The sequence below is a fragment of the Mustela nivalis genome (assembly GCF_964662115.1).
Source record: "Mustela nivalis genome assembly, chromosome: 2".
Classification (NCBI taxonomy): domain Eukaryota; kingdom Metazoa; phylum Chordata; class Mammalia; order Carnivora; family Mustelidae; genus Mustela; species Mustela nivalis.
Window position 1 is genome coordinate 157,715,145 of NC_139021.1, and position 27,713 is coordinate 157,742,857.

Sequence of the window (27,713 nt, forward strand, 5' to 3'; positions counted from 1 at the left end):
TATATAAGACCCTGTTTTTAATAAAACAACACCAGTCCATCTAGGAAGTCAGGGGTGCAAGATTAAGTGTCAAACGTAACCTGTATGTGGCTTGAGCACGAGGGCTTGTCGGCCTCTAGCCGTATCCTGGACACTGACCCCACGGGGACTTAAAATCTCAAGGTCAGAGTTGGTTCAGAGTCACATGCTCTTGAGGTCTCTGAAGACAACTTGGGCTGCATTGCGTCCAGCGGCTCCCATGACACCTCCTCCTGGAAGACAACCACCGGAGAAGCTAAGTTGCGCTCACAGCCCTCCCCAGAGAGCCTGCTGGGCCAGGGCTCACAGAGAAGCTGAGCGACGCCCAGACCGTGGGCATGAGAAGCCCGCGGATGACTACTAAGACAGATTCCAGGCGGCCTCTGGGCAGGGGGCCCAGCGCGTGGTCCAAGCAAGTGCGCCCTTCAGTCTGGAAGCGGGTGAAACCGACTCAGGGTTCAAGGGGGAAGGGTGGGGGCACAGACCTCTCCCGGACGTGTCCATGAGGAAGGGCAGCCTTGGTGAGGTCAGCTGGGCTTGGCAGAGAGGCTGGGAAGAGTTTTTAAATTGAGAAACACCTTACCAACCCGTACTGGTCTAAAACTTGGAGGGGGGATTCAGGGACACGGGTCTCTCTCAGCCCAAAGTCGGCATTCGGATGCCACCGCTGCGACCTATTCTCAGACCTCGCGAGGGGGAGGTGTGAGCTACCCCGGAGGGGGAGGGTGCGGCCAGCTGGCAGAGCCCCCCACCCTCGGTTCCTGCGCTCCAAGAAGCCTGAGTATGGGGGATGGCTTGTTCTTGTAGGCGGTCCCTGCTCGCAGGCCTCTCCCCCTGCATCCCTCTACTGCTGATCCCAGTGGCACAGAGAAGGGGCCCCGGGGCACTCACCCGGGTGTGCGCCGCTTCCACAGAGATACAGGCCCCGGAGGGGACAGCGGTAGCTGGAGTGCAGGGGCACAGGGCGGGCGAAGTAGAGCTGGTCCAGGGTCATGGCGCAGTGGAAGATATTCTGCGGGAGGCGGGGCCACAGTGGTTAACGTAGGAGTGTTAGAGGCTTTACAGCCTTTTCGATTTTCTCTACCCCCCGCTTAGGAAGGTTCTTCTCCTTCTAGCATGTTCTCTTGGATTCTTATGAAGCAGAAAGGGGAGGGGGAAGAGCGAGAACAGGTGCATATCCTTGCTCTGGGGATGTTTTCCAGAAGCAATTTTCAGGAGGAAAGAAAGGTGAGCATCTTCAGAGCAGAAAGGAACTGAAAGGGAAAAGAAGAGGGAGATTTTAAGGGTTTTGCTGAGAACTATAAATCCTCCTCACTGTGTTTGAAAGATGGGAGGTTTGACTTATTTTGGCAGCTGGCTCACCTTCCCTTGGTGCAGACACCCACTTGAGCCTGGGCCCTGGGTGGGGGGGGGAGTCATGTCCCAGAAGTCACTGTTGATGGCAGGCAAGGGGCAGGGGACTCCAGCTTGGTTCTGCTCCCCTAGCCTGTGTCAGAGCAGCCAGGAAGTGGGGAGCAAGGGCCGGGACGGGGTAGGAGGAGGTCAGACTTTCGGGACAGGTCTGGACAAGAAGACTGACACGTGCTGGACATCACCACGAGGATGTCCTTCCCGCTAATGCTCTCAGCATGTCCCGAGCTGAGCTCTTGTCCTCCCCTGCCCAGTCTGCTTTCTCGCACCTTCCCCGCCTTGGTGCGCGGCATCACCTGCCCTGCCTGGGCCTCCAGGCAGACCCTTCCCCTCACCTCTGCCCTGACCTCTGCCTGCCTGCCTGATGCCTCCCCCATCCCTCTGCTCTGCCCCCTCACCCCCCAGTGCCTAGTCTCCTGTGCTCTATTTTCAGACCAGTGCTGTCCGATAAAAACATAACATGAGCCACATATGCAATTTTTATTTTCTAGGATCCACATTAAGATTTAAAAAGAAACCAGTGAAACGAATGTCAATAATATATTTTATTTAATCTTATAGATCCAAAACATTATCATTTCAACATGTGATCAATATAATAATTATTAATGAGATGTGTTTCATTTTCTTTCATCCTAAGTCTCTGTGAGGTGCTGGGCGGGTTGCCTGTGTAGCCTGACTCTGTTTGGTCTCACCCCACAGAAGCCACCAGGAGGAATACGAAGCTGGTGGCTGCCTTGTGGACTGACCTCCTAGCTGCTCCTTCTAACCCCAGTGTCAGCGAGGTTTTGCAATCAGAGAGGCAAGTCCAAGGACATATTGCCTTAAGAGGGGAGTTCCCTCTGAAGAAAGCCAGATGGGAGTGGTGGCCACGGGTGTCCAGACAGAGGGGGCCACGGTCTTGGTGACCTGCTCAGCGGGCACTGTCTCTCCTGTCTGATCTCCTTACTCCTCCCCAAATCCCCAGGTTGGACCACTTCTCTGTCCCCTTCCACTGCGGTCTCCGCACCATCCTGCCTTCCCAATTCAGGGCGGGTGTGGAGGGACAAGAGAAAGCTGAGCGGGCATGCCAAGGTGGGGGGCGTGGGGAGAAGGTGAGAGAGACCCCTCGTCTTTTTTTTTTTTTCTTAAAGATTTTATTTATTTATTTATCAGAGAGAGAGAGAGTGAGCTAGCACACAAGCAGGCAGAGTGGCAGGGAGAGGCAGAGAGAAGCGGGCTCCCCACTGAGCAAGGAGCCTGATGCAGGACTCGATCCCAGGCCCCTGGGATCATGACCTGAGCCAAAGGCAGCGACTTAACCGACTGAGCCACCCAGGCGGCCCTTAGACTCACCCCTCCAGGAAGCCCGAAGATTCTCTCCAAATCAGGTGGTGTGAGGATGTCCCTGCCTACCACTGAGCTCTTGAAGCCAGGGGCGTAGGCCTCGATGCAATCAAACACTGGGCACCAAAGAGCAGAGAAATGAGACAGCGTGAGGAGGAAGAAGAGGAGGCGCTAGGATTCTACAGCTTGGCAAATTTATGAAAATTCATTAAACTACACACTTAAAATAAACTTATTTTACCACATACAAATCATATCTCAATAAGCAAAAAATAAAAACAGTCCAGGGCAAATAAATAATCATTACAAAGTCCTATGGGTCTACCCCACTTTCCCACCTGCTCACCCCAAACCTAACTGCAAAGTTACTCGTCTCCCACCTCCTTGGTTTGTTCAAGTTGTTTCTTTGCTTGGAATGCCCACCGGTGCCTGACCAACTCCTATTCATCCTTTAAAACCCAGCTCAAATGTCCCTTTCTTTGGAAAGCGCTCCTTGTCTGGTGAATATCTTCCTCCCTTGGTTCACACAGTACATTGTCTTATAAGATTGGTTCCCCCAAACCCCGTCTGGGTTGTGAGCAACCTAAGGACAGGAACTGCGTCTTTTAGGCTTTCTTGGCCCAGTGCCTGTTCCTGGCAGGCACTCACTGTGTTGACTCAGCTTCTGTTGGGTACTTCTCTCCCGCTGGGAAGGGACTGAACAGGTGTTAACCCTGAACGGGGCAGTCAGGAGGGGAGGGGTCCCAGCTGTCAGGAGACAGGACGGTCTGTCCTCTTTACCTTTGTCAGCATAGGCGCTTCTCTCCTGCTCATCCCACACCTTGCCTCCGGCCAGTGTGTAGGGAGTGTACTGAGTGAAGAGGGAGATGACATGGCAGCCGGGGGGAGCCAGGGTGGGATCCAGCGCGGAAGGGATGCAGAGTTCAATCATAGGCCTGCCGCAGGAGGAAGAGAGACGGTCAGGCGTGAAGAGCGGCAGCCGCCCTGAGGGAAGGGGCTGGGAGTGGTGACAGGGACAAAAGGAAGGAAGGCCTAGGGTGAGATGATGGGCTTCTGAGAGGCTGTGGTGGCTGCTTGCCTGTGTGGGGTCCGTACCCCCTGGGACGGTCCAGACCAGCAGGGGCAGCTCCCAGCCCCTGATGAACCTCTACACCACCACTGCTCCCAGCAATCATGTCCCTCCTAGCCTCCACCTGTGTGCCTGTCCCCACCAGCCTCCACAGCAGCCAGCACTCTGATGGTCTCAAACCTCTCCAGGGCCCAGCAGACAGCGCCCTTGAGGGAAGGGGCCAGGCCCAGGGCAGCAAGTGCTCAGGTGGCCAGATTTCAACCCAGGTTAGCACTGTCTGCCCACCTTTCCCTGAGCAGCCTGAACAAACCAGAGCTGCTGGGGCTGAAGCCCCACAACAGAACCCCCACCTGTCCCGCCCCTCCTCTGCTTACAATGCTGCGTCTACTTGGAGCACACTTCCCCTCTCATCTCCAAATACGAGCACCTTCGAGGCCATGTGAAATGCCCTTCCTCCCTGCCTCTCTCACTTGCAATGTATCCTATGAACCTGGATGTCCCCTAGGTGTCTCCAAAGCAACTTGTCCAAACCCGAATGCCTAAAGCCTGCTCCTTCCCCTACACAACAGGTTCCCCCTTTTTATAAAGACGAACACCATCCTCCAGTGACACCTCTTTAGCTCAACCCCACTTCCCATCCAACAGCACATGCTGCCAGCATCACCTTCAAATACCCAGTATCTGGCCACTTCTCGTCACTTCCACTGTCCCCACCCTGGTCCAGGCCATCGTCTTCTGTCCTTTGGATTCTGCAACAGTAATCAATTGCAACAGATGCCTTTTTTTTTTTTCCCTCCCAGCAGTGGCCAGAGTGGTCTTTCCAAAATGGAAGTCAGGCTTGGCACAAACTTTCCAAGAGTAAAAGACAGGAGAGGCTGACACGGGCCCGGCTGCTGCTCTGGGACCCTTCCTTTCCTTTCTTCCTTCCTTTCCTTGCTTCCTTCCTTTCTCTTTCTCCAGCCTCTCTGGCTACATTCCTGGGCCTCCAACACAGTAGTCCACTCCTGCCCCAGGGCATTTGCACATGACTTGCCCTCTGTCTGAATGTTTTTTCCTCAGATATAATGTATAAGACCTTTGTGCTCATTTACTTTGGGTCTCAGCTCAAATGCCATGCTGTCAGAGATGCCTTTCTTTCCTGACCTCCTTATGAAGACTAACGAACCATTGCTCCTCTGACCTATTTTTCGCCATACTATCAGTACGTGTTTGATTGTCTTGCCTTCCACCATAGGTCAGTGAACCGAGGGCAGAGGCCATGTGGACTTTGCTTGCTGCTCTGTGCTCAGGTCCCTGGACTAAGCCTGGCAGAGCAGAGGCTTGGAATATTTATGAATGAACAGGGCTCAATCCTCTTTATGTCATGCTATAAATATTTGCGTGCCTGCCCTAAGGTAAGTTTTGTGCCTTCCTGCCCCTGCCTGACCCCTGACTCCCCTAACCCACACTCAATATGGAGTCCCACAGAGAACAAGTTTTCAACAAGCTTTGGCAGACCACTGATAGTATGGAAAGGTACTTGCTCCTATAATATCCCTGCCTGTTCCCAGGATGGAGATACAACTGGGGTGGGAGGTAGGAAATGCTCTTAAAAGTTTTGCATGAAGGCAGCTTATCAGTGACAAGAAAATACAGAGCAGGGGGACCGGAGGAGTGTGTGCCCTCTGATGGGCTGCCAAGTCAGAGAGACCCCTTCTCTCCCAGTAAGCATTTTCTCCAATTCTCCCCAAATGCCAGTGCTCTTCTCTCTGCCATCCCTTGCCTCTTCTCCTGATCTGTGACACTTGGCCTCCCTGTGTCCTTCTCTTTACTCCCCACCTGCCCTGGCCCATGGATTTATCGCCTGGGATGAACTTCCTATCCGTAGAACTTAAGTATGGATTTAGGTAGATCTAAGACACTGACCGTTAAGACCCACGAAGAAGAGGCAACCTCACTTGGGTCTAGATAGTCACCCTCCCTTCCTCAGCCCATGTGTGTAGGAGTGTCACAGGGGACACAAAGCCCAGAGCACACCCACCTGTGGGAAGGCAGGCCATCCACGGCATCTTCGAAGGCCTGGTGGAGGAGGAGTGTGTCTTCACAGTTCAGGTGGATGGAGCACTGGTGATGGGGCCGTGGCTGGCCTCCGGGAGCATTGGGGGCCGCCAGGAAGTCAGGCAGCCTGTCGACAGCCACTGAGGGACCAAAGAGGAGGGTGAGAGCCCAAAGGCCTATGTCCTTGGCCTCCTGGATCTTCTTTCTCTACCCATCACCCTGCTCGCCCAAGTAGTGGATTGGAAAAAAAAAAAAAGTATGGGGGTGGAGGGAAGGGGGCTGGTCAGGGGATAGAGATGATGATGTAAGTCAGTTTTTCCCAAACTGGGAGATTTCTCACTCAGATAATGTCAAAAAAAGACAGCTCTGCAATCTTACCGTTGATCTTGGTAACAGGTGACTTGGTGTCCAGCTGGGAGATCCTCTCCACAAACTCCTTAGGAAGCCATTCCTGGAAGAAGGTTCCATGGAAAGGCCTGGGGATGGCCGAGACCCCCAGGGGGGTGCCGCCTTCCTTCGGTGAGGATGGTCCCTCAACCTCCACTGCCAGAAATTCCTCCCATCGTTCAGAGCTCAGCCAAAACCCCTCCTCTGTGAAGCTCCCCTGCACCGCCTCCCCCGCCCCCCTCCAGCTTATCACTGATTACTTCTTCCTTTGACTTCCCACAGCAAATGCAAATGGCGCACACCAACTCCTACTTTGGATATGGCCAGATGGCCGAAGGCCACCTTTCTCCTCTGGTCTGCAAGCTCTTGGATGTCTTGATTATCTCAGAATTATCTTGACCAGATGCTTTTGAACTGATGTTTGTTGAATTTTCCTAGTGGAATTATTCAGAAAACCTGATGTCTTGTGCCCTCAGATAGTCCCAAGAATGGTTGGGAGCTCCATACTCATAGACATATTATTATATGTTTTGGGGACAGGGAAGGTGTGATCGGTTGCAAAAATTGTCCCCAGTCCTCACCCCTCGCCGTATCCACACACCTTTGTAACATCTTCCCACTGTGACTCTGGGCTTGGGACAAGTAAAAGGCTTAGCCAGTAAAAGGCAAACAGAATCCTGAAAACCACCTGCATGAGTGAGTTTGCTCACTTTTGGCTTCTGCCAGACCCCGAGAACCTGCCTGGACTTATCATCCTGGACAGTGAAAGACATGTAGAGCAGAGCTGGTCAACCTGGTTATTCCAGCAGAAATTGTCTTGGGCTAGTGTCAGCCAGCCAACCTGAGCACAAGACAACCTATTGCCAAGACAAGCAGGCCCTACCAGCTGACCCACAGCTGATGGAATTTGCAAGAGCAAGCCCAGATCAGTCGAACTCAGCCAAGTTCAACTGAATTCTTGCATTCTGCGTGCCAAGGCAGGACTTCTTACTAAACATCCAGAAGCTGTGCTATGGTTTCATGCAGCACTGATAGGCCCAGAAAACCGACACAGAAGGAATCAGAGTTTGTGAGAGCGGTGAGTCAGGGGAGTAGGATAACTCCGGATTAAAAGTCAGACCTGGGTTCTAAATCTGGTTCTGCTAATTGCTAGCTGCATGCCTAGGTCACCTCCTCTGCCTGGATCTTTCTCCCTACATCTGAGGCTTCTTCCCTGTTTGCTACCTGACTGTTGGGTCAGGGGGAGAAGGACTGGCTTCCCCCAGCGCAGAGACACCTGGCGCTTGCAATCCCAGCCTCATGAGGTCCTGGAGCCCTTGACCAACACCCTGCACAGACGTCTTGCCTCCAGCCCCCAGGGCTCACCTGCGGCGTCAGCTTCAGGAAGGTGGCCTGCGGGGAAGCGTTGGACAGCACCACTCTGCTCCTCACCTCCGAGCCATCCTGCAGCACGACTCCTTGGGCGCGCCCTTCATTGCTTACCAGCACTTTCGCCACTGTCTAGAACCCACCAGAGCGAGGCCCCAGAATCCCCCCAGGAAGGAAGATACAGGTTGGATCTTGGGGGGATTTCCATTGTCCGTGCTGCTCCGGGTGCTCCCAGCTTCCCCACCTGAACCCACCCTGCGGGGCTCTGCGGCAAAGCGTGGAAACCTCAGTCCACCCACACCAACGCAGAGGCTCAGCTCTAATGGGCGTTAGGGGTTCCAGGGCATTCAAAGGGAGGTGGTCAGAAAAACTGGGACCTGATTGACAGCTGCTCAGCCAAGAGCAGGCTGCATAAACTCAGCCCCTTGATTCCAAAGCCCCACTTTGTGCATGGGTAAAATGAGCAACCTTCCGAATTTAGGATTTTGTTCTATTCTGGGATCCCTACAGATCATCAGGATAAGGGGTGGGCGGGGATTCACCTTTTCAGTGAAGACGCTTGCTCCGTGTGCCGTGGCTGAGCTCATGATGGCTTCCGAGAGGGCACCCATGCCACCCTGGACATAGCCCCAGGCCCCCTGCACCCCCTCCAGGCCCCCCATCACATGATGTAGCAGCACATACCTGAGGAGAGACCACTGGGGTCAGTGGTTGGAGGTGCAGTTTAACTCCCCAGAGCTCTCGGTGCAAACAGCTCTTTCCTTCTGGTACCTTTAGCCTCTCCGTCCCCCATGCTGCCTTTCTCATCAGCCTTAAAATGGGCTCTCGGCTCCTCTAAGGCCTATTGCCTCACACCCTACATCCTTTCCCCAGGCAAATGCGTCTACAGGCAGAGCCATAGCCCCAACCACACGGTGGTGATCCCACACCCGCAGCCCTAACTCCCTCCTGAGCGCCGGCTACCCCAGATATCTCCACCGGAGTGGGTCCCCCCCCCCCACCCAGGCAGCCGCAACCCATCTCTTTCCCCATTCCCCAACCTGTTTTTCCTTCATTCTCCCCATCCTGTGATGGCAGCTTCCGTTTCCCACAGGAAGCTGGGCACCAGTCGTGACTTGCCCCTGTGCCTCACTCCCTCCATGCAGTCAGGCACCATCAACCTGCCTCCCAGAGAATGTTCCTGTTCCCGCCCCCTGAGGCCTCCTCCCTGGCCCAGGTCTCTCCTCCCTTCCTTCAACTCCCACAGTGATGTCCTCCTGGTTGGACCACCTTCTCCCACTCTTTCCTCCCTGCCGACCTGGAGCCCCATCACAAAACCTAGCCGAGTCCTGTCACTTCTCTCTGGGGATGCCTTCGCCGACTCAGCGTTGCCCTCGGTGGCATGGCCAGTCTCCAGCTCCCCATACCCGTCCCTTGCAGTCTGCAGTTCTGCCAAAGCAAACGTCCACATGGTCCTGGCTCAGCCCCCAGCGCTTGTACGGACTGATCTGGCCACCTTGAAGCCCCTTCCTCCCTCATGTCTGTCCTGAGAGTCTCAGATTAAATATCTCTTCCTCACGGAAGCCTTCCCTGACCCTGGACAGCATGGCTTCCCTGCTCCACCCCCTTCCCAGCCCTCACAGAACTCCACTCGTGCCACTCACCCTGTGTCTAACCCTCCTAGGAGGATCTCAGTGCCCTCCACGCCCTGGCCCTGCACCTGGCACAGGTAAGGGCTCCATCAGTATTCACTGGAGGGGTTAATGAGGAAACAAATTACTTAAAGACACATTTCACACACTGGGCAGTAGCTTTGCCTCCAGGAGAGCCACAGAAAAGAGGCCAGGAGGCCCCAGTAGAAGATCCAAATTGGCGGGTGGATCATAGAGTTGGCCAAGGTGGGGCCGCCGTTGCCAACCCCCTTTTCCATGGCCCTGGGGAATTTGGACCTGGCTTAGTGTGTGCTGAAAAACCACTTTCAAGGGTGGTTCTTGTCCTTTGAGAGAAAAGCCACGTTGACAGCTTCTAGCTGCATCTTCTGATGTCCTGGAAATGGCCCAACACTTGGCAGCATCCTCTATCCTAACACACGCTTGCGCACACTCCCTCTGCTCCTGCTCCTGCGAGGGGCTCCTTTAGTCACACCACAGGTACAGGCTTCACTGGGTCTTGCTGCCCCCTCTTGGCTCTGCTGTCAACACTCCCCCCACACAAAAAAGGGAAGGGCAGCACCCCACCCTTATGAAGGTGTCTGGTGTGCGTGTTCTGGAACCCAGGGAAAGGATCTGTGGGGGACAGAAGGGCAGTGGAACTTTGTGGGAGGAGAAGGGATAGAAAGAGGAGAGAGAGAGAGAGAAGATGGGGTAGAAGGGAGAGAGAAAAAGAAGGAGGAAGAGGAGGGGGGGAAAGAGCTGTTCATGTTGGGCTCCCACAGTGGGAGAGAGGCTTTTCCCACTGCAGCAGGAGAGAGAAGTGGCTACAAAGGAAGATTCTGGAGGGCCAGCTGCAAATCAGCTCTGCCACCACCAGCTGTGTGACCTGGGGCAAGACCTGTCCCTTCCCTGAACCATGGCTCCCAGGTGTTGCTTTGAGGGTTCGATGAGCACTTGGCTTCGTGCCTGGTTCGCTGGCGGAGCAACAGCTGTTAGCACCCTTGTTGGGAGAGTCGCTTTGCGCCCGCTGCAGCCCATGGCCCCCGTCCCGCACTCACCCGCTCCCCGGAGTGTGGGGACTTGTCATGGCTCCGATCACAGCATCTGTGGCCAGAGTGGCTTTTAGGGGCTCGGACTCAAACCACTGATCCAGCACCTGGGACAGCAAAATGTCAAGGAGAAGGGCAGAGGGGCCTCAGGGGGAGCGTCTCCCTCCCTGTGAGGTCCAGCCTGAGGCTGGGGAGCCCCTTACCTTTGTAATTGGAGCTGTGAGGACCTGGTAATACTGGGGCAGCTGGGCTCCCAGCACGCGACCTAAAAGAGAAGACCCGTAAAACAGAAATCGAGACAGTCAAGGAGTCCTTCCCATCCACAATATCTCTGTTCCTATTTCTTTATCTGCAAAATGGGAGTGATATTTCATATCCCCAAGGGCTACTGTAAGGAATAAATGACATATGTACAGTGTTTGCAAGTTCACGGGCATGAATACATTTTAGTGCTTGGAATTATTTTTGCAAAGTGTTAACTTGTACCTTAGTCTCTTACTTTGAACTCTTTAAGGCCCACCCCAGGGAGGTTGCCAGCTTGGCGGGTCCACTGCTCAGAAGCTGATTCACACCAGCTCAGGGACTAACTTGACAGTAAGGCCCCCAGGGCACAGATTGTGATCTCTAGCAATTTCAGCCCCAGTGCCTGGCTTAGTGTCTGGCACTAGAACTTGCTTAATAAATTTCACCACATGAGGCTCTTTGGACAGGTCTTCTGAAAGGCAATGTCGACTTTTATATTTCGTGATAGATTCTACTGGCTCAGATCCTTCCCATAGCCACACACTTTTTCTTGCAGCTCCACAGCGCCTCCAACTGCAGCTGGGCTGATCTGCCCTGTTCCTTGACTCTGGGCTCACCCACGTGATTTACTTGGGCCAATGGGATGTTTGCAAACGGGATGCAAACAGATGCTTAAAACTGGCCTGCTCCTGCACCCTTGACCTCTATGCTTCTGCCATTGATGTCAGATGGCCAGGCCTGGACCAACTGACTGTTTCCAGGAAGAGGGTGGGAAGCCCCTGGAGGCAGGTTGACTGATGTGCCCCAGTCATAAACCCACATGTGAGACTAGTCCAGACCAGACTGCATGGACACGTGAGAAACAGATGTTTATTTTTATGTGCTACTTGAGTTTTGTAGCTGCTACATAGCAATTTTGTATGAGCTAACTCATTCAGGGCTTTTCCAGAATGCAGGAGCTAACCTGGCCTTCATATGGTGGAGGAATGGTAGAAAATAGCAGCATGTTTGGTGAAACGTCCCTTCTCAAACCTGTGGCAGACATCACTAGTTCATCACAGAATTTCTTCTTGCTGAGCCCAAATCTAGCATCCTTCGTGTATGGGGACATCCCTTCAAACTCCCTTGGCCCCTGTCTCTCATTCTAGCCAAGACTGTGGTTACAAGCTCCATGCAGGCTTTAAGTCAGCTTTACGCCGTCAAACCCGACAGCATCTCACCTCAGATCTATAGGATGTGTCTCTTCATCTCATCCCGGGGGGGGGGGGCGGTCTCTGGCACCATGACAGGACACACAGGAGAACCCACTTGGCAGAAGTTAATGCTCCAGGAGGGAGTTAAGCCCCGTGGAGCATTCTGGGACCAGTGGGGGCGTGAACCTGTTGGACCAATGTGTCCCCTTTTCTCTTGGGAATGGTCTTGAGGTACCCCTTGTGAGGCTGCGTGGGTGGTCCCCCTAAGAGCTAGCACCCGTCGCCTGCGGTGGTGACCACAGCAACAGTAGCACCCCCCGTGATGGACTCCCTCCTTCCGCACCCGCCCTTCCCCTTGGGGTCCCCTTCCAGATGAACTGTGTAAACACCAGCCTCCGTCTCAGGCTTTCTATCTCGGGCAGCGAGGCTAGTACCGGCTCGGCACAGTGCTCCGGGCAGCCCCTATCCACTGCTGGTAGTGGGCAGGTGCCTAAAGGTTCAAGCTCATGTCCAATCATCCAGAAAATGGGCTCAACTCCCCAAAGGTCACTCATTAGACCTGATGCCTGCACCTTGGACTTACCTGCCTGCAGCAGGGGCTTGAGCGTGGAGAGCGCCTGGAGCCTTTGCAGCACGGAACCTCTGTGGAAGGCCTCCGTGTCCACGGGGGCTGCGTCCAGCAGAGGTTCAATGGCTAATGCCATGCGATTCATGAACACCTCATATTTGGGAAAGGCCTGGAACAGAGAGCTCTGAGTCAAGACCCCCTTGCTTAGCATCCCACAGGGACACTGCCCCCACACTCCGGCCTCCATCCCACCCCCACGTGGCCTGCGGCTCCTAGCTGAGCCTCCGTGGCTTCTCAGGCCTCACGCCCAGCCTTGGCTCAGTTGGGCCGTGGTAAATTACTCCCAGTTCCAGGCCTGCGAGCTGATGTCAGCACTGGGGGAGGCCAGAGAGATCCCAAGCACACGAGCCACCAGGGTGCTGGGAGGGACAAGGGGTTGTGCTGGCTGAGACCAGCTGTCAGCCACAGAAAACTGGCGAGTGTCCTAGCCTGTGGGCTCCATGATAAACCAGAAAACCACTGCAAGGTTTCTTCTCTCTGTCCTGTCTTTCCTTATATTGCTGGTGAGAGTAAGATCTCTCCCCCCTGTATAGCAGCACGATGACTGTTCTTTCCTGGTCTGCAGATCTCCTCTGTTCTCTTGACATATGCAGAAATAGAAGCCTACACCGCTTCACCCCACAAACCCCAATAACAGAATCCATTTCTTTTCTCCTCCTTCCTTCCTTCTTTGTTTCTTCTTTTTCTCCTTCCCTCCCTCCCTTCAGAATCCATTTCAATAGTGTGGTTAGGACACACCTCGTTCCTTCATTGGGTGGGCGACAGGAGCAGGGATGGATGCCTGTGCCCTGGGGGGCCCTAACTTGATCCTCAGACCCCAGCTTTCAATTTTTCATTCCTCTACACTCATGAATACATCCATGGAATTTTAATTAGGTTGCAGAAAGAAAAGCTCTGCACTGAAGTACGTTTGAGAAGTGTTGGTACAAATGATCTTAAATAGCCTTCTCTACAGCACGCCTTCAATGAGACAATGCGAGAAGACAAAGCCAGAAATATTTCCTTACTTTCCACAGTGGGAGGTGGCCCCTGCCTCCTCCTCCTGTGGTCACTAGCAGGCCAGGCCACAGCCACTGTCCTCTAGGCCCAGCGACATAGCCTCGTCCTGTGCTCCTCTCTAGGGCAGCTGAGATGGTCAGGGTTTGGAGGAGGAGCTGGAGGCTCTGGTCCCTGACCCACTGCACAGAAAAGAAGCGCTTTAAGAAAGCAGGCCCCCCAGGTGATTTGGATCATCACGGGCTTAGGAGAGATACTGAGTATCAGTGGTTCTCTTGGTTTTACCCAATACCAGAGTACAAAAAGCAACACAGGTGGATTGTGTTAATCTAGGTCTTCTTCTGGAAAAGTCCTCAGTGAGACAGGACTTCATGCTATGCCGTCAGGTCATACCTAGACTTGGTACTAATATCTGTTCCTTCAAAGGCACACCAGGCCCATAACATTATTCCATGGTTCGCATACGTGAAGCTACCCAACAAGTTCCTTATGATGCACTCCCAGGAAGAAAGTGTGCATTCTCCTTCAGACGTATGTCTGCTGGAAGGCATCCTGGACAATTTCTTGCCTTGGGCTGCCAGGGGAGTGATGCCAAATCCAATGAATATTTATTATAACTCTCTTGTCCTAAATACCTGATCCAGTTCATTCCATCCTTAATTGTCTCTGATCCTCCCTTCATCCTTCTTTTTGGCTTTCATGGGCTTTAACACTGATAAGCACCTGCAGTTCTTTCCAAAGGCAAGCGAGATGGAAAGCACATGCAGTATAAGTACATACCAGCGGGTTCCCTTTTGAAATTCTGCTGGCAGAGACCACCTAACAGTGGCCTCATACTGAACACACAGGTTTGAGGTTGTCCAGTGTCCACTGGTCTTTTTTTTTCTTTTTTAAAGATTTTATTTATTTGATAGAAAGTGACCATGAGTGGATGGGGAGGGGTAGAGGGAGAAGCAGGCTCCCTGCTCAGGACCCTGGGATCATGACCTGAGATGAAGGAAGATGGTTAACCCACTGAGCCACCCAGGTGTCCCCAGTGCCCACTGGTCGTAATCCGTGTTCTCCATCCCCTCCTCTTTGAAAAATCTGAGATCAGAGGCTGCTGCAGACTGGAGCCCTCCGAGGGCAGGAGAGATGGCCTGTCCAAGCCCTCATGGTCTTTGGACAACATGTTCTAGGATGATCCAACCAGGCCCAATTCCTTTCAAGAGCCACCTACAGGCTGGCGAGGGAGGAGGAGATCCGTCGCTGGTCCTGTTCCCTACCTGGGCATCTTTTCGTGAGAACTGGGCAATCTGCTTCTGGTTTTCCGCCATGTCCATGCCCAAAAGAAGGGACCTGGGCACCTTGTTCCCCAAGCCCTCTTCCAGCATTGGGGTGAAGGAGTAGGGGTCTCGAAGATGAACCTTCAGCCCGTGTTTCTGCAGAACACACACAGCATAGCAACAGTTGAAGGGGTCTGTGTCCTCTGCCCTTGACCCTTCGCTGATTGTTTGCAGCCTTTTGGGTACCTGAGTACGGTTCCCCAAGGCAGGTGTTGCTGCTTCTTATTTTTTAATGCAAGTATACAAAAGCGCTCTCGCCCAAGCATCCTTTGGCAGGCCACATCATACCCTACCACACCACACCATACCACGCCACACCGAACCCCGCCATGCCACATCGTAGCACACCATGCTACCCTGTGCCAGTGACTGTCCTGGGGTTTACAACGATCACCTCACAATAACAATGAAGTTAATGGTCCTCATTGCACAAATACAACAACAGAGGCTCAGAGCAGAGGAGGAAGTTGGCCAAGGTCACCTTGGGAGGTGGGTCTAGATTTCAAAACCACATCTCTGTGACTCCAAAGCTTTGTCTCTCAGCACTGGTCTATAACTACCCCCACTTCAGAAATAAATAATTAAAATGTAGAAAGACACAAGAAAGTAATGGTTATGTGAAAATCCATACTTATAAGGTAGATAAATTATTCACATCCAAAAATTTTATTTACTTTGCAGACTCATTTACTCCAGGGTCACTTTAAAGGGAAGTTCCCTCAAAGTATTTAAAATATGATTTGATTTACAAATATTTGACTGGCAAACAGAACTTTCCAAGAGCACAGCTATTTTTTTGATGGAGTATAGATAATACAAAAGGGACCTGTGCTATCCCCACAAATAAGACTTACTCTTCCCACCAGAGACGCCTTTTTTCTGAAACCACTCTATTGAGGGATGATCAGCATACTGAAAGCTGTACGTCTTTAACATGTTTAACCTGGTGAATCTGGCATCTAGAGACTTCTTTCCCAGACATGTGGCCAGCTCCCTCTCCCAGGGACTGCTATCACCCGACAGGCAAGACCTCCCTTCCACACCCCTCACTTCCGGTCCCCTCAGCCTGCTTTGTCTCTGAAACACTCTCTGTCACCTGGCTAACCGCATACTTAGTTTCCCCATGTCTCCCCCACCCCGCCCCGCCCCCCGTAGACTGTAAGCTCTGTGGGCTCAGGGTTATAGTCCCTTTGCTCAGGGCTCTATCCCCAGCCCCTGAGGTACTACAATGAACATGTATTCTGTTGATTGAATAAATGAATGCCATGTTTCAGACAGGGGACCTGTCCAGAGCAGAAACAAGAGCTGTGAGGAGAAATTCTAGAAAATACAAAGAAACCAAAAGCCCTCTACAACAGTTACAACTGACGATTACCCAAGCCGGAGATATTCCAGATGGTGGGATCGCCACAGATGGAGCACACTGTGGAGGTGAATCCAAACGTTGGTAGGGGTTTGGGCTGGGAGACCTCCAGGGTCCTCCAGGGTCCTTCCTCACTCCACTTTGGGGAAATGTCTCTGATCTAAGCTGGAGGAAGTTCCAGCTTGGTTTCGCTCTCTCGACTCAGTCAACTCCTTCTCACCCAGGAAGCATCCTTAGTGTCTCCGTTTCCTTCCTCTTCAGACCATCCATCACCACGTCTCACTGGCCCAGTCTCTCCGGAAGTCGCGTGCTTCTCTCCGCCTCCACCGCCCCTCAGCCCAAGCCACCATCCTGTAGACCCCTGCAGCTGCTGCCTCGCCCGTCTCCTTGTGACCACAGCTGCTTCCACCACATTCCACAGCACCCAACAGGTGGACTGACCTTTCGCAACATTACAAATCCCATCTCTCCTTTTCCTCTGTCCGTGGTGCTCAGGATAAATTGCAGTCCCTCCCTCACACCCTACAAAGCCCTATCTCAGCTGGTCCCGGCCCCTCTCTCACACCATCTGCCGCCCCGTCCCTTGTCTGCTTTCTTCCACCATGGGCCTGTCCATCTCTACCTCCCTCTGACTGGAACACCCTCTGCTCAGGTGACCACAAGGCCGGTAACTCCTTAGTGTTTGCGTGTCAGCTTAAATGTCACCTCCTCAGGAAATCTGTCTTGGTCAGGCAACCCAGGCTGGACCTCTGGTCCCTCACTATGATATTGTCTTGTTTTCCTTTCTTCGGGTACTACTTGCTCTACCTGAAGTCCTCTTACTAAGGGCAGAAGCCTTGCTCCTTCCCTCACCATGGTATCCCCAAGGGCTTCTCCCAGCGAGGGACGCAAGTCAGGGCCTCAGAAGCATTTACTGAATGAACAAATCAATAGCCCATCCCAAATAAGGGACCCAAGATTGGCTTCCAGTATAACTAATTGAATAGGAGTAATTTTTTCATCTAATTCCAGGACTTTCTCATAAATTGGACCTTTGTCATTATTTTTTTTTTAAGATTTTATTTATTTATTTGACAGAGAGAGATCACAAGTAGGCAGAGAGAGAGGAAGGGAAGCAGGCTCCCTGCTGAGCAGAGAGCCCGATGTGGGGCTCAATCCCAGGGTCCTGGGATCATGACCTGAGCCAAAGGCAAAGGCTTTAACCCACTGAGCCACCCATGTACCCTGACCTTTGTCATTCTTGATGGTTTTAGCTATGTGATGTCAGAATAAGAAGAGAGATGTTAAATCCCCATTAGATTTGCTTAGATCATGTAGTTTTCCTCTTATAACAACAGAACCCTTCTTCTGATTCCCCCAGGAGCATTCTCAGCTGGGTGGAAATTGCTAGGAAGGGGAAAGGTATATACGAGGGACCAGAGAGATCCCAAAGCTGTGGTCCTCAGCCCCTCCACAGTCCTGCAGAATCAGCTCTTGGGTCAGGGTCCCATCAATTTCCCAGGCTGTACTGATAGACTTGAAAGTTGGAGAGCCCTGACTTAGGTTTCTGGGAGTAAAGCAGGAGCACAGCGATCTGGCTGAGACCCAGAAGATTATTAGTGAAGGGAAGGGAAGACAAGGGGTTGCCACTTGAACGAGGTCCAGGCTGGCCCAGGAAGAGCTGGACAAGGTGGCTGCGTGCTGACGTGCGAGGAAAGACCCCACCAGGGCAGAACTCCACCCTCCCAGCCTGGAGTCCACTAATTAATGTGGGGCCATTTTTAAAGCAAACCCATTATCTAGTGGACAGAACCAGGAGGTGATCGAATCTGATGCTCTCGGTGACAGCAATGGAAACCAAGACCCAGGAGACAGGCCCCATGGAGGCCCCATGTGGGTGGGGGAAACCATCCTCTGGCTCAAGGGTGGCAAGAGAGGCAGTGGCACCAAAGCCAAGACTCACACTTCAGGTGAGGACTTGGTCTAACTGGGGAGAGGCCCCAGGGATGCTGTCTTATCTTTCTGGAACCTCAGGTTCTCAAATGTGACACGGGAGTCATAATGCTAGCTGGCAATTTTGGGGTACACAGCATGCCCCAGACAAACCTATTAACCGCCACAATAGTCTTACCATCCTCATCTTGCTGACGAGGAAGACGAGGCACCATGTGGCAGCTAATAAAACCATCAGGAGGGATTCAAGTTGGCCCGTTAGGTCTCAGAGTCTGTGAGCTCAGGCTGGGCTGCACGGGAAGCTCCCATCTGTGACCTTGTCCCCTGCAAACTGCAATGTGCTGGAAGGTGTGGGGCTGAGCAGGATGGCTCTAGGATGCCTGTGCTGGAACGTGGGAGCCCAAGAACAGGCAGCGGGAGGCAGCCAGGCCGGTTCAAGTTCTCTATCGTTTCCTAGTGTGTGAACCTAACATCCCAGAACCTTAGTTCCCTCGTCATAGAATGGGACACTAACATTCCTGCCTCATAGGTGAAGACCAGTAGCTAGAGCCTTAGAGCTCGTAGCCCGAGTTGTACACTGCTGAAATAACTGTTCTTTACTGTTGTTTGGAAACAGAACATTCCCAGAGTTTAGCTGCCCTCCTAGAAATGCTGTCCAGCCTGCCAGTGTCCTATTAGAGAAGGTGCTCCGTACTCCACATAGAGTTAGTTCTGTGTACCATGAAGTAGGACTGTTTTCTCCCTTGATTTGAGCACCATGCTCCTATTAATGCCGCCCAAGGCAGCAGGTCAAAGCATATACTCATTTCGGTGGTGGGGGGGGGGTTCCTAGTTAAAGAAACCCTATGGAAGAAGCCATTTTCAAAGGAGTAACTTTTTTTTTTTTTTTTTAAGATTTTGTTTATGTATTTGAGGGAGAGAGACAGTGAGCAAGAGAGAGAGAGAACACACGAGCAGGGGCAGAGGAAGAGGAAGAAGCAGACTCCCCAGTGAGCAGAGAGCCCGACACGGGGCTCGATCCGAGGACCCTGGGATCATGACCTAAGCTGAAGGGAGACGCTTAACCGACTGAGCCACCCAGGCGCCACTCAAGTGAGTAACTTATTTTTATAAAGAGAATATGCACGTAAAAATTTCTATTCTGTGATCCTGAGTTTTTGTAAGTTATATTTTTAAACAAAGAGGGTGTACCCACAGTCCCCACCCGCAGCCACGTCTGCCACTGTGTGTAACTGGTGTGTTTGCAAGCTGTCTTCAACTGTGGTCTGACATGGGCTGAAGACCGAGACCCTTTCCCGGGCCTTGGCTGGACTTCATCCTGTCCTGCCTGGCGAGCGGCTCGCTCACGCGCTCTCTCTCAATTTCTCTCCCAGTAGGCAACGGTGGCTGAATGTCTTATTAACTTCAAACTTTCAGTTTAGAGCAAAGTTGGTGCTCACATGCTCACAGCTTCTCACACGGATGACACACAGGACCCTTCTTCCCGAGTGGAGGTGACAGAGACACCCAGCGGAGAGAGGCTAAGAGGGCCCCAGGGATGTGGTCGCCCAGCTTCCGAAAGAGGCAGCAGGGGTGGCAGGAATCTGAAAGGACAGGGCCGAGCTGGGCCAGCCTGTGGACCGAGGTTAAGCTGACTAGAAGTCGGCAAGGGGCACTGAGCATTCTCGGGACTCCCTCAGAGCAGCCCGGGAGTCAGAGGAGGTGAAAGTCCCTGGGGGCCAGCTTTGGGCTCAAGCTGCCCACGGTGGTAACAGGACATAAAGTTGAATGAGGGCAGAGATCAGGCTTTTGTCGGAGGCCCAAGGGTTCAGGCAGGTCATCAGCGAGGGCCAGGCGAGACGCCAGGCAGTGATGGGGCCCGGCAGAGCTGGAACCCCAGTCCCATGCAAGACACAAAGTCTCGTTCTTCAAAAGACATCCATTTTTTTCTGTGAAATTTCCCATTTGTAAGACCCTGGGTGGGCTAGACAAAGCCCATCTGTGGGCCCGCACTGAGGAGAGCATGTGGGGCGGACAGACCCTCCAATGGAAGAGACACCCCAGGTGCAGGGAACCATGTGGGCACAAAATAGGGAGGCCTCACCCAGGTTGGGAAGCTGGAGCTGCCCCCCCCCATCTTTGGGCCCTGGGGGGCTGTACCTTCAGCTCCAGGTCAGTGTAAATCTGCGGCCTCAGCAGGCTGAGAAGGTAGGATGCTCGAGAGAACTTAAACCCTGAAACAGAATCCAGTGAAGACAGTCACCAGCAGTCACCAGCGGTTCCCTCTGCCACCCCCACATCACCTTTCAGGGCTTACCTGGGATGATCTCCTCTGTGACAGCTGCACCCCCGATCACAGGACGTCTCTCGAAGACCGCTGTGTCTACCCCCAGTCTCTGCAGGTATGCCGCCTGAAGGGCACACAGGGCCCTCCTTTCATCCCGGGGACCAACTTGCTGGCTCAGGGGTCCCGCTATAGGGCCGGCCTGCTGGCCCTAGGCTCATGCTGTTCCTGCCTCTGGGAATGCCATTCCCTTGCTTCCTCCATGAATTCCCACTTGCCCAGATGTCTTGGGAGACGCGACGTGACTATTCCTGCCCCTCCGTGTCCCAGCGGTGACCTTCCCTCCTGCATGGCCTGGTTCTGTGAAGTCCTACTGCACCGTGCCCAGCCCTGCCCGGGCTGCCCAGCTCCCCCAGGTTGGGGCAAGCCTCATGCCTCCTCACAAGCACGGAGAGGCAGGAGCACCCGGGTGGCTCAGTTGGTTAAGCATCTGCCTTCGGTCATGACCACAGGGGCCTGGGATCCAGGCCCACACTGGGCGCCTGCTTCTCCCTCTCGCTCTGCCTCCTGCTCCCCCCTGCTGGTGCTCATTCTCTCTGTCAAATAAACAAAATCTTTAAAAAGTAAATTAATAAAAGTTCACTGCCAGACACTGTTTAATCCAGCTCACAACCCTAGAGGTGGGCACCATGGTTCTCCCCATCTCACAGATAAAGAAATGGAGGCCCAAGGAGGTTAACAGCTTGCCTCAGGCTCATGGAGCTCCTGAGGAGAGGTGTTGGGAATTGAACCCAGAGGGTCTGGACCGAGGACCTATACTCCTGACCCATCCCAGTGAGGAAGAAAGCAGAATCGCCCTGGTACTGGGACACAGCCTGACCCTCAAAGGTAGGCTGTGTTGTTCTCACATTAGCTACGAACAGCCTCCCAGAATGATGGCACCTTGGACAAGCAGGTTCTGAGACCACTGAAGATTAGGCAGAGCAAGACCACTTCATGATTCTGTCTGAGTACACACAAGGGCTCTTAGTCACCCACAAAATACCTTACACCTCTTTCAGCCAGAATAAGTGGCTGCTACTTCCTTACCAGGCACCCTCTCCTCCTATAGGCCCCCCTCCCTGATAGGTAAGATTCATCGAGATGCCCAGCCACGGGGGTGTTTCCACTTTCCAATCTAGAGCAGACCCTGCATCCTCACACTGTCCCCCTAGTCATCCAACCAGAGGTCAAATTCTAGAACAGGTTCATCCAACCCCCTCCTTCCTGAGCTGCCTCACGGCCCCCCTACCTCCAAGCCCCCACAGCCAGTCACCCCCTGACTCCATGAACTGCAGGGCTGTGCTTGGGGGGCCCTGGGTCTTGGGCTGGGGGCACAGACACCAGCCTCCCCTGGACTGAGTCCCCATCTGGGAGACCTTGGATAGCAGGTCCTTGAAGCATGTCCTCTGATCGCTTCACAGCAACTCTGAGATAGGCTGTTTTTTTTTTTTTTTCCCATCCTACCATGGCTCAGAGAGCCTGAACAACTTGCCTTGACCTTCACAGATAGGAAGTGGCAGAGCTGGAGGACGAACCTGTGTTTCTATTAGCATAGAATCCATGTTTTAAATTACTGATCGGTTGAGTTACATAATGCTCCCTGTAAAACGTTCACGTAAAACTAGTATGTCAGGGAAGTGTTCAGATTGATCACCGGTCTCCTAGCCCACCCTCCCCAACATGCTGAGTTCCCCTGTATCGATATCCTGGAGCAGCTGTTGCTTCAGGGAGATGCTCCAAGTTTGTCTTGTGAACATCCTCTGGCACACATAGTGGCCTCGGAGGGGTGCCGGGACCAGAGTTTGAGAAGCACAGCCTTAGGCTACCCCTGCCTGGCCTGGCTCAGCTTTGGTTGGAGGAGCCATTGGTGTTGGGAGCAGGGCCCTGCCTCCTCTGCTAGGCTGGCTTCCTTGCTTTCTCCGGGATGCACTTGGGGCCATGTAGCTGCTGGGCACTTCAGCCTTGACCCAGCTGGGGAGCACGGGGGCTGCCCATAATCTGTAGTCAGAGGGCCCCACCTGGCCCCAGCATCCGAGGCTCTAACCTGTCTCCCTGGTTCTGCCAGTTACATACTTTCCCACCCTGTCATCGTCTTGTTTCTGAAAGCCCCCTGACTCTCCCAAAGTCATGGGGGAAATGCACATACATTAAGGAAAGGAAAGGGAGCCCCTGCTAGCCTCCTTAACTACTGTGGATACCCATTCGAAAGCCACTTGTGGGGGCCAGGGAGAGGAGACAAGCTGGCTGGGCTCCTCTCCCCGGCCGGCACCTTGCAGGCTTTCTCGGTGCCAGCTTCCTTGCGTCTGGCTAGCAGCCACGTGTGCAGGGGCTAGGGAAGCCGGGCGCGGGGGGTGGGTACTCACAGCCACGAGCCCGTTGTGTCCTGCAATGAGACAAGGGGGAGGAGGAAAGCAACAGTGGTCAGTGGGCACATAGACACGCTCCTTGGGGTCACCCACCCCTGTCCCCATGCTTGTGACGATTCTGCGGAAGTAGCAGGGAGTTCTACCTCCTGTACCTGGATGTGTTAACAGCATCTTGTTTGATGCCATAAGTCACCTGGTCTGTGTGTAGAAAACCCTGGCTCTTGCCCTAGCTTGAAAAAAAGCTGGCCTGGCCTGTGGCTCTAGGCTGGAGTGAGGGACAGGAGAAACCCACAGTCATCGGACAAAAGCTATCTCATGAAGCCTTGCGTTGCTGGACTTCCGTCACTTGGGAACAAGCAGGTGATGGGTGGAGAGTGCGTCACAGTTTCCTTGGCTGCTACGCTGGGGCTGGACCCCCTCACTGGGACAGATTCCCCGTCTAGGGGCTATGCTGGGTGCGCGGACGGCTGCCAGCAAACACAGCTGCTTCTGCCCAAGTGTGCTCCGCTCTAGTGTCCCAGAGGGCTTCAGGCACATGGCTTTGTCTTTGTCAGTCACCAATGTTCCCCGAATAAGAACAGTTCAAAGGAAGTCATTAAACACATACGGCTTCAGCATGTGCTAAAGGGGTGCCGGCTGACTAGGCGAATTTATCTGTCTTCTACGTGTTTCTTTTCCAAAATCTTAGGAGGGCCGCCCCTGGGTTGGGACCCCTGAACTTGACTTGAGGGTTCAGGTTGCACACTAGTGCCTCTCCTGCTCTGAGAAGCTTTAGGACATCCGAGAACTTGTGGGAACGAGGATTCAAAACCCTTCCCCAGAGTCTGCTGGGCAGGGACAGGGGATGGATTTCTCACAAGCCCGAGGGGTCATTCTGATGCAGGTGGGTCTAGCACGGCCAGGGGCTGGGAGTCTCTTGCCTCACTCTCAGGATAAATGTAGCTGCTTATGAGAAAGCCCTTACGGGGCGGACAGCAGGCCTGGGTTGTTTTCAGGTAATGGGGACGGGTCTCATCTGCAACACGCGGCACGTGTTTCTCCTTGGTGACAGAAGGTCACTCTGAGTCTTCAAAGATGTCAGTAGAAGACTATGTTCTCGGAGCACCAGCCTGAACCCGGCGCTCACTCAAATCAAACTTTCAGCCATTAATTTGACAAACATCCATAAATAGGAGGCAGCGATGACCCACATGATGGATTTCTTCATGGCTGAGCTGACTTTGTTTAACATTTTCCACACGGAGACACCCAGAATTTTAGAGGTCATTGAGCCAACTTCTCTTCCATTGAAGGAATCTCCGAATCAGTGGTTCAATCCTCTTTGAGCACAAGCCACAGGGAGAGCGTGTCTTACTCCACGACCTGGCCCCCACCCCACATACACATGTATCCATAGAAACAAAAGTTTCACGAACTCATATTAACTCACCATGTGATAAGCAGGTGGTGATCTATTTGATTATATTTCCTTTAAAAGGGAATGGTTAATATGCTATTTTTATGTATTTTTGAAAAGTTTTTTTTCTTTTTTTTAAATTTGATTTTTATTTTTTCAGTGCTCCAAGACTCATTGTTTATGCCCCACACCCAGGGCTCTGGTTTAGAAGCTTTGCTGGATGGACTCGTGGGTTTGGAAAGCCCTGCTCTCAAATACATTTATCAAATTAAAGGCCGACCATCCCGGGCTCAAGCTGGTTCCTATTTATAAGACGTGGCTCTCAGAGAGTCTTTCTAATGGGCCATGAGCTTCAGGCTTCTTGCAGTGTTGGGGCGAGAATAACCAGTAATATATGCAGAGCACCTGACCCTCAGCAGCCCCGCGATAAATGGTAGCTATTCGTCTCTTAAATATGCTGATCATAAATCTTGGAAAATGAAGGCTTCCAGGCAACTGGGTCCAGTTCCATCATCCCACATGAGCCCACAAAGGCACAAACAGACCTTAAATGACAAAGGTCAAGATTCCAGCAGCTCAGGACCCTTGGCCCTCCACCACCCCATCCCTAGTCCTGCCTGAGCCCTCCTTGGGCTTCCAGTGATCTGTCCTTTCCTCCTGAGGGGGTCTGAAGCTGCAGGCTCTGACTGTCTCCAGCCTGACTCCAGGGATCCACAGACAGCCAGGCACGTGGGTCCTCAAGTGTGGCCTGCAGCCCCCTGCACCCAACCCGCTCTAAATTCTGGCCGGATGTGTTGACTTTCCCTGAATCTTAATCACCAGGGACAGGGGCCAGGAACTGCATTTTAATAAGCTCCTTGGGTCATTCTTGGGCATATTTAGTCAAGGGACTAATCAGGGCTCATCTTCAAGGCCCCTGGATACTGGTGTGACCTCAGGGAGCAGAGCTAACCCTTCTCTCCGAAGGTGCCACTCTGTTCCTCACTTGATTCCCAAATTCCCTTAATTAAACCAGGCTGCCCTGAATGCTTAGCAATGGCAGAAACAATGTCAAGGAAAAACTCACACCTGAGGCTCACAGACGTGCGGGCCAGTTACTCAGGCCTCTGGTGACCCGGAGTCAACCCTCCCTGTCAGGAGACATCGGGGTTGTGTTGTCACCAAGGGCAGGAAAGCAGGGGGTGGGGGGAACACCTTCCAGGTACGGAGCCCAGTCCAGTCACTGAAGTCTGGAGCTGGCTTTCCCCAGCTGGGATGTTTGTGATGGTCGTCAAAGGCCACCGTTGTTAAAACTGAGATTATTATAAACTTACAGTGAAATACATTATATTGAAAACAAAGGTAATCGATACTCAAAACTTGTCACTTCCTCATCATTTCGCCACAGTTTACAATTACCTTCGTTCTAGTGGTTCTTTACCTCTGAGCAGCCGTGAGCGGCCGTGCCTCCTTCCCAGGGGCACACACAGCCAGCCCCTCACGGTGGCAACTTGCAAAAGGCCGTGATGGGAGCCCTTGCACCAGGGAAGCCAGACGACCGTCCACCTCGGGGCTGGGCGGTGTGACTCTGTTGGCGGATCCACGCGAGAAAGTGATGGAGAAAACACTAACAGTGTGGATGAAACCCGGCTGTGTGCCTGTGGTTGCCACTGCTCTGCAGCGAACAGCACAGACCTCGAAAGAATGTTCTCTCAGTGCAGGAGAAAGGTCATCTGATGGAGCTAAGCCCCTCCCATTACTGCACGAGTGAAGTTCAGAAAGGACTGTTGCTTCCTGTCGGTTCTACTCTTTTAAATTCAGTGCAAACGGCAAGCCTTGTTCCTTTCCAAGCTGGCCGGATTGGTAGAGGGTAACCACAGGTTTGCTGCTATGTTTAGCAAAAAGCACAGAAATTTGGTGAGAGCCAGTTGGCTACCTGGAACTTAAGGGTACTATGTATCTTATTTGTAAATGTGTCTGCTCTACGTCTTTTATTTCAGTATTTATCATGAGCTTCCCTATGTATGTTCACAGACATTTTTCCCTGGAGGGGCCACTGGAATGTTCTCTGGCCGTGACTGCTCTCAGAGCACATATAAAGATCTGGCAGGATAGGACGCAGCTTTATAACAGTGATGAGCATCTTCTTTCGATCCTGCCATTGTCTGTCTGTCTAAGCCCAATGGGAGAGAATGCCAGAAGGTGACATTTGGGGCCCAGGAGTGTGAATGAAAGGCTCTGAGCAAAGACAACCTGGTCCAGGCCCTTTGGCCTCCCACAGTCACGGGGCAGAATTGGACACCCGCAGCCTGGGGGTGAGCAAAGGCAACAGGACCCTACATGCCCGATATCCAAGACAACAGGGGTTGTCACCCTCCCCAGACATGTGCTAGTAACCCTGCAACTCATTTCTATTTTTTCCTAACTCCTCTTTAAGGAATCTCCCAGTTTCCTCAGGGAATGGGTAGTCCTAGGGGGGAGGTGGTGGTAACCAGAACTCAGGGCACTCAGGGTGGCGGGATTTCATGGGTCTTTTATGCTAAGGCTCTTTGTTCCCAACCCTTGTGTACCTTCTGCTTTCCAAGAATGTGGTGGCAACTAGCTAATTTTGCAAGAGATACGTGGGAACTCTTGAGCTCACCTATTCCTCCCTGGTCATTCTAGAAGGGAAGATCCAAGCCTGGAGAGGGCAAGAAACTGCCCCAGACCACGGAGCAAGTTGATGGCAGAGCCAGCCCACAACCTTAGTGCCTGCTCACAGACTAAGCAGACTTTCCACCACCACCCCTGCTCTGGCCCAAATCCAGACCAGCTTGTGCCCAGAGCAGAGGGAAGTGTGGGGCCTGGGAATACCCCTCCCCCCTGTCCCCGGGACTCAGAGCAGGGCTGCCCTCCCCGCCCCTCAGCTCGGGCACAGCCCTGTTACCTGCTCCTATCACCACGGCATCGTACTCAGGCTTCAGGCGTCCCTTGGCTCCCCAGTGAGCTCGCCTCCAAGCCGGGCAGGGAGAAGCACCCAAGGCCCTGCTGAGACCTGGGCCCCTTGCAGCCATTCCTGCCCAGCACCAGGCCAGGAATTTGCTTCTAGTCAGCTTTGTGCTGCCCAGGCAGGGGGAGGGGCAGAGCAAACCGGAAGAGAGGAGGAGCAGCAGTCCAGCTGCTGTACTTGGCTTTGGGCCATGAGGACAGGCAGCTCGCAGAGTCCACACGGGACAGAGTCTCAGGAGGCCGCCAGTTCACTAGGCGTAAGTCGGGTCCCCTCCAGGCCGCAGAGGACAGCCACTGTGCTGGTCACTCTAGGGCTCCCACGTGCGAGGCGCTATGCTCACGGGGGCCCCAGAACTCCCATTTCAAGGATGAGAGCTCAGAGAAGGGAGCGGGGAGGTCAGGCAGCCTGTGAGCATGCTGGTAGGGCCCCCTTCCCCAGCTCTGTCCTGCCTCTTATCAGGGAGTTTACTGCCGGGGGGTGTGCAGGGAGCAAATCCTGAGGACAAACTGGTCAGACCCTGTACTAGCTCCCTATCCTTCTGCCAGCAGAACGGTGAGCGGCTCTATACCCCACAGGGTTGCCATGACTGGGGCCTCTGCAAAACTACGCCGTGGGGGAAGACACATCTATCGCTGTGGCCCCTGGAGAGCTGCTCGTGCTCCCCCAGACCCTGAAGCACCTTGCACTCAAGAGGCCATGGGAG

At 53.2% G+C, this 27,713-nt stretch overlaps 1 protein-coding gene across 1 annotated transcript; it reads right to left on the minus strand.

Annotated features, from left to right (window-relative positions):
* On the minus strand, positions 1-27,126 carry PYROXD2 (pyridine nucleotide-disulphide oxidoreductase domain 2). Its single transcript, XM_082722260.1, has 16 exons — positions 26,948-27,126; positions 22,644-22,663; positions 20,272-20,365; positions 20,115-20,188; positions 14,621-14,776; positions 12,315-12,468; positions 10,499-10,560; positions 10,305-10,402; positions 8,158-8,299; positions 7,613-7,747; positions 6,239-6,311; positions 5,844-6,000; positions 3,535-3,689; positions 2,764-2,870; positions 910-1,030; positions 1-251 (listed from the first exon to the last, which is right to left on the minus strand). The coding sequence occupies exons 1-16, from the start codon at positions 27,072-27,074 to the stop codon at positions 181-183; spliced, it is 1,746 nt and encodes a 581-aa protein (XP_082578386.1). The 5' UTR covers positions 27,075-27,126; the 3' UTR covers positions 1-180.
* Between the last annotated feature and the right edge of the window lie 587 nt (positions 27,127-27,713).

Coding starts and splice junctions, on each gene's coding strand:
- PYROXD2 (XM_082722260.1), bottom strand. CDS start 27,074: ATGGCTGCAAGGGGCCCAGGTCTCAGCAGGGCCTTGGGTGCTTCTCCC. Junction 10,403..10,498: donor TCACAGCTCCAATTACAAAG/GTAAGGGGCTCC, acceptor TTGCTGTCCCAG/GTGCTGGATCAGTGGTTTGA. Junction 8,300..10,304: donor CCCCACACTCCGGGGAGCGG/GTGAGTGCGGGA, acceptor GTCTCTCCTCAG/GTATGTGCTGCTACATCATG.